The 6000-nt window shown below is 43.9% G+C and overlaps 1 protein-coding gene across 3 annotated transcripts in view; it reads left to right on the top strand.

Annotated features, from left to right (window-relative positions):
• Positions 1-743: 743 nt before the first annotated feature.
• VRK2 (VRK serine/threonine kinase 2) overlaps positions 744-6000 on the top strand; it is a 90008-nt gene continuing 84751 nt past the window's right edge. Inside the window, exons 1-2 of one of the 3 annotated variants that reach the window (XM_082358239.1) lie at positions 744-1068; positions 2940-3080. In XM_082358239.1, the coding sequence (XP_082214365.1) occupies positions 2945-3080 (136 nt within the window). In that variant the 5' untranslated portion in view covers positions 744-1068; positions 2940-2944. Of the gene's footprint in view, positions 1069-1088; positions 1214-2939; positions 3081-6000 lie in introns of those variants that run through there. The other 2 variants (XM_082358237.1, XM_082358238.1) reach the window with 2 other exon arrangements.

Genomic DNA, 6000 nt, shown 5'->3' with positions numbered 1-6000 from the left:
CTTGGCCCGTCTTCAGCAAGAATTCTGTTAGCACCATCTAACCAGAATCCTCTCCTCACCCCTGATATTTCCTCTTAGTAATTTTCCATCCACTGACCCCCACCCAGGTCCTCGGCTATAAATTCCCGCTTTTCTTTGCTGTATTTGGAATTTAGCATAGCTCTTTCTCCTATTTCAAGAGTTTTGAATAGTCTTCCTTACCATTTTAAGAAAGGTCGGAATAATTTTTTCTTTAACAAACCTTCTTAACCTGAATAACTAGGGTTATTTCCATTTCACAGACCAAAAAAAAAAAGGAAAGTTTTGTAAAGTAATTACGTTTAGTCAAGATTATCCAACTAGTAAATGGATCTTGAGCCAATATGCCTCTGAGAACTTAAACGCTGTGTTATAGGCCTTCCTGCTCACAACAGGCTTCTTGCTCTAGAAGCCTGGCCAGTGTGACCGGCTGCCCGGGTAAATGCTCAGTAAGGACCGGCCCATTGACTTGGAAACTCTAGGTACCGAGATCATGGTACAAGAGACCTGAAATTCCTTCTACACAAATGCACACCAAACTGATCTGATGGTGTAGACCCGCCGCCGCCTCTTTGTCTCTGCGTCTCCGAGCGCTGACAGGCCGCCTGAAGGAGAACGCTGGCCGCGGCCCAGGCGAGGCTCCGTGGGCCCCGGGCCGGAGTCTACGCCCAGATCGAGCCGTGTCGAGCGCGCGCTGCGCCGCGGGCGCAGGTGCAAGAAGTTAGTTTGGCCCCTTCCGCGGGCCGCGCCGGCTCCGGGCCCGCCTCCCCGCGGGATTGGAGGCCCGCGGCCCCGCCCGGCCCTGCGAAGCTGGCGGGAGACGTCGCGCGGTCTGGCGGCGGGGACGCGGAGGGCCTGGTTAACCTTCTCTCTTCCCCGGGTCCTGGAGGTCGCGTCGGGACCCCACACTTCCGCGCCCCGCGCCCCGCGCTCCGCCTGCCCGGCCTGCGTGGCGCCCCAGCCCGGGGAGGAGCTGCGGTCGGAGAGAGAGACGCCGGGGCCTCCGGGCCGCGCCCCAGCCCCGGACGGGCAGCGGTCCCTGCTTTCGCGGTTGGTCTTGGCTTTTTTCTAACTCAGTGCGTGAACCTGGCGTCCCTTCAACTCCCGTTCGCCCAGAGGGCGGGGCGGAGGAGTGAGGCGGGGAAGGAGATTGGGTTTCTCTTTTCGTCGGTCTAAAGGGAGCTTGAGTCGGAAAGTGAGTCTCCAGACGCTGGCGAGCTTCGGGTGGTTTGGGCCGGCCGGGCGTGGGGGTGTCCTGGGCTGGCGAGCGGGGACAGGCGGGCGGTGGGCCGCGCTGCCCCGCCGCTGCCCCGCCCCTGCCTCCGCTCTCACGGTCCTCCGCCATGGCCGCCCCAAGCCCAGTCTTGGCTCGGGTTCAGGACTCTGGGTAGCGGTTTGTCCCCGGAAACTCGTGTTGAGCACTTTTCATCGCAGCCCTGGGAGGGGACCCCAAAGCAGCAGGGACGTCCGTGTCGGGGACTGGCCTTGAGAGGAGGCTGGCGCTTCCTCCTGTGAACTTGAACTCCGCATCCATGCCCAGAATGCGCATTGTATAGTCAGTCACCTTTCAGGTCTCAAGTTCTGATGCCACAGAGTTGCCCCCAAACTAGGTTTGTCTTCTCTATACTGATTGAGAATTTATGCCCTGCTGAAAAGTTGTTCTCTGTAGACTTTAGGTTTTTAAATCAGCAAATAAATGTTGGGCCCCAGTATATAAAGTACTGGTCAGTATATATAAAGTACTGGTGAAAACTTTTCCTGTTTTGGACATCGTTCATTTAAGTTCCTGGCTTCCCTTGTGTTCGCGTTAGGAGGAGGACAGGTGAATATTGTTAAAGATTTCTGCTGTGTTCCTTTGCTCTACCTGTGGTGTTGCTGCTGAGTAAAAGAGAGGGCGTTGATTAAAGTAAGTGAAGCAGGGAAAACCTACTAAAAGGAACAGAAACCTTCTCATTCCGAAGATGGATAGCGTATACAATGAAAACTTTACTTTCATTTCAAAAGTACTCACCAGTTTTAAAAAATTCTTTGGAAATACTTAGAGGATTGCAGTTACTTTCACAGTTAGTTTCAGGCCTATATGCTGTGTGTGTGTTTTCCCCGAAGAAATTTTCTCTTCCGACTCAAAAATCTGGTGAAATTCTCTAACCTGTGTACAATTATAATTAATTGGGTAAAGTTATATGGCTATACTGTGGAGTCCATACTTTTGTGGTTGGCAGTACTGTATTAATCTCTAAGACAGGGCAGTTTTCACTTTGGTGAGGGTGGGGAAGGGACAGGATATAGAGGAACAGAAAGAAGCTGAAAGAGTAGTGTGCCAGCCCTAAAACTGCACAGTGGCCTAGTGCTCTGCTTAGTTATACATCCATGAAAACACAGTGCTTTGCTCATTTAACAGATATTTACTGAGTACCTAGTCTGTGTCAGTTGCTGGGCTTGGTAATGATGTACATTGCCGTCGTCCATGTTTTCCCAGTCAAAAGCTGTATTTTCTTCCCTAGTGACTGAAGAGCTTCTCATCTTTGACACTTAGCATTCTCAATGAAAGGAGTATTTTCATATAGATGAAATTTATTTTCTCTTTGTCATTGGATATTGTGAACTCATTTCTTAAGGTGTATTCTGCACTGTTAATAGGTATTTTGACTGCCTAACTGAATTTCGGAAATGTTAAGTGCGGTTCAGCAGGTTTGTTTTTTAACATCAGTGCCTCTTAGATTTCAATATTGTAATGTTGGTGAATCTCCAATTTGAATAAAATGTGTGGGCTTTCCTAAACCCAGTTGACTTCAGAATCCGAATTTCTGGGAACCTGGGAAAGTGCCCCATGGAAGACATTTTGAGAAACGTATTTTAACTGGAGTTTTCTTTGTTGTTGTTTTTATTTTTAATCACTATCTCACCCCTTCTGCCAACAGAAGTGATGCCACCAAGAAGAAAAGAGAAATACAGACTTCCTGTTCCACTTCCAGAAGGCAAGGTCCTGGATGATATGGAAGGAAAACAGTGGGTGCTGGGCAAGATGATTGGCTCTGGAGGATTTGGTTTGATATATATAGGTAAAGTATAAATCACCAAATATTCTTTTTTTTTTTCCAGATTATTATTATTTTTTAAAATTTATTTATTTATTTATTTTTGGCTGTGTTGGGTCTTCGTGTCTGTGCGAGGGCTTTCTCTAGCTGTGGCAAGCGGGGGCCACTCTTCATCGCGGTGCGCGCGCCTCTCACTGTCGCGGCCTCTCTTGTTGCGGAGCACAGGCTCCAGACGCACAGGCTCAGTAATTGTGGCTCACGGGCCCAGCTGCTCCGCGGCATGTGGGATCTTCCCAGACCAGGGCTCGAAACCGTGTCCCCTGCATTGGCAGGCAGATTCTCAACCACTGCGCCACCAGGGAAGCCCTCACCAAATATTCTTATATACGTGACTATAACTGTGATTTCTTAATAATATTTTGAAAATTGAAACTTTGAAATAAGATATAATCCATAAATGTACTTTTCTAAGTAGTATGAAGATCATGTTTAGTAGAATGTCTGCGTTCAAGACATGATTGACCCCAGTCCTTGTTGTCCATGTTTTTCTGAATGACTCTTAGAAGTCTTTTCAGAGCATAATTACACAGTCTGCCAGGCAAAATGTTAATGTTCTTTTTTGAGAGTGTTTTCCTGGAAACATTGCTTTTTACAGCTCAGAGAATGCAACTGTATGAATACAAACACTTTCCATTTGTGAATCTTAATCATTAATATTTAAGTAGTACAGGTTCTGGTCCTTTCTTAACTAGGCCTCACTGGAGAACTGGGCCTTCATACCTCAAGGCATCTATTGCATGGAATGAATTAACTTCATTGTACATCTTGTACATCTAGAATGGTACTAGTTACATGCCATCTTGGGATAATTGTTTTTTTTTAATTAATTTATTTTATTTACTATTTTTTATTTTTGGTTGCATTGGGTCTTTGTTGCTGTGCGCGGGCTTTCTCTAGTTGTGGCGAAGGGGGGCCACTCTTCATTGCGGTGTGCAGGGTTCTCATTGCTGTGGCTTCTCTTGTTGTGGAGCATGGGCTCTAGGAGCGCGGGCTTCAGTAGTTGTGGCACTCGGGCTCAGTAGTTGTGGCTCACGGGCTCTAGAGCGCAGGCTCAGTAGTTGTGGGGCATGGGCTTAGTTCCGCTGCGGCATGTGGGATCTTCCCAGACCAGGGCTTGAACCCGTGTCCCCTGCATTGGCAGGCAGATTCTTAACCACTGTGCTGCCAGGGAAGCCCCCATATTGGGATAATTAAGAAAATAGACACTCATTTAGTTTTTGTGTTCTTTGGTACAGGTAAGGAACCTGAGTTGAGTATACTTTTACACTACATTTAAAAATTTAAAAATTACACTGACTTTAAAAGGATTATTCAGGGCTACCTTGTATCTGTAGTTTAATGATCAAGAAATATCCGTTGCAAGATGAGATTTAATGAATAAAATAAGATAAATATTAGTGATTAAAAATATGTCCTCAAGGAGCAGTTCTTCTAAATATATTCACTCATTATATCTGTGTCTGTAAGGAATTTAAGAACATTAAACATTTCAAAGTGTAGGGAAGGAAGGACTTTCCCTCTACCTTCTTAAGTTTGATACCTGGGTTTATGAAATAAACTGACAACAGGCAGATTAACAGGAGAAAAGGTATACAAATTTATTAATCTTTTTAATGTTACGTGCACAGTAATATCAGGAAAAAAAAGTGAATAAATACCCTAAAACACGGTGAGATTTGAGAGCTTACATACTGTCTTAATAAGGGAAGGGGAGATGGGATACAGGCCACTTAAGGAACAGTAAATGATTTTTAGGAAAGATTAGTAGCCCTTAGAAGAGTAGATGGGGGCTATGATAGTTTATAAGAAAGTTTGGGAGTGATGTCAACTTCTCATCTCTTCTGTGATGAGTCAGTCTTTCCTGGTTAATGAAGCGCTCCTGGAGGGAATTTAAAACAGTGGAGTTTTTTTTTTTTTTGGAGACTCTGTCTTTAGGCAAATAAAGGGAGTTCAGAGGAAGCCTCTCCCTACATTTGCTATTTTTCAAGTGCCTTTAGTTCAAAATAATCCTTATGCCAAAGAGGCATATTTTAGGGTGGCATATTCTGCCACCCTTCTCACACAAACATGTTTCATGGATCATGAAGGATAAAGCTCCTCTTCTGATAAAATTAAGATTGTAGTTTTGAACAAATGGATGAAATTCAGTCAGTAAGTAACTTATTAATCACCTGAGTGTCTAATCTAGTTGGAAAGATAAGACCAACACAAAAATATTGTATGGGTTAAGTAAAGAACAGCTTCCCCATTTAAAGGATTTGAACTTGCTTGAAAAATGCTATGATTCTAAGTACTAGATTGAGTGACATAGACAGCACTGTTCAATAGAAATGTAATACAATCCATGTATGTAAAGTAAAATTTTCTAGGAGCCACATTAAAAAAAAAGTAAAAAGAAACAAGTGAAATTTAATTAAATAATATGTATTATTAAATACAATATATCTAAAGTATTGTAATTCCAGTATGTTATCAATATTAAAAAAAGGAAATATTTCACTTTTATAGTTAAAGTCTTTAAAATCCAGGATGTGCCTAGTCATATTTCAGGGACTCAATAGCTACGTATAGGTAGTGGCTACCACGTTGGATGGTGCAGATAAAGACCCTGAGAGTACTTGGGATCTACAGAGAATAGAATTCTTTGTAGAATAAGTGTTGGTTGAGACTCTGAATTAGTGAATTCTCTCGTATGGCAGAGAGTAAGGATCTCTAGTACATTGTCTTGATTCAAGGTCAGAGAAATGGAGTTGAATAAATTATTTCTGATGTGGCTGAGCTATAGCCTTGGATTGTACAGCTTAGTTACACTTTCAGTTTTCTAATGTTTGAATTATTTGAGTAATTTCAAAGAACTACAGAAAAGCATTGATTGTGATGGTCT

Source organism: Balaenoptera borealis, assembly GCF_965194805.1.
Source record: "Balaenoptera borealis genome assembly, chromosome: 15".
Lineage (NCBI taxonomy): Eukaryota > Metazoa > Chordata > Mammalia > Artiodactyla > Balaenopteridae > Balaenoptera > Balaenoptera borealis.
The sequence above is the reverse complement of the archived record's forward strand: the minus strand, read 5'-3'. Positions and strand labels throughout refer to the sequence as shown.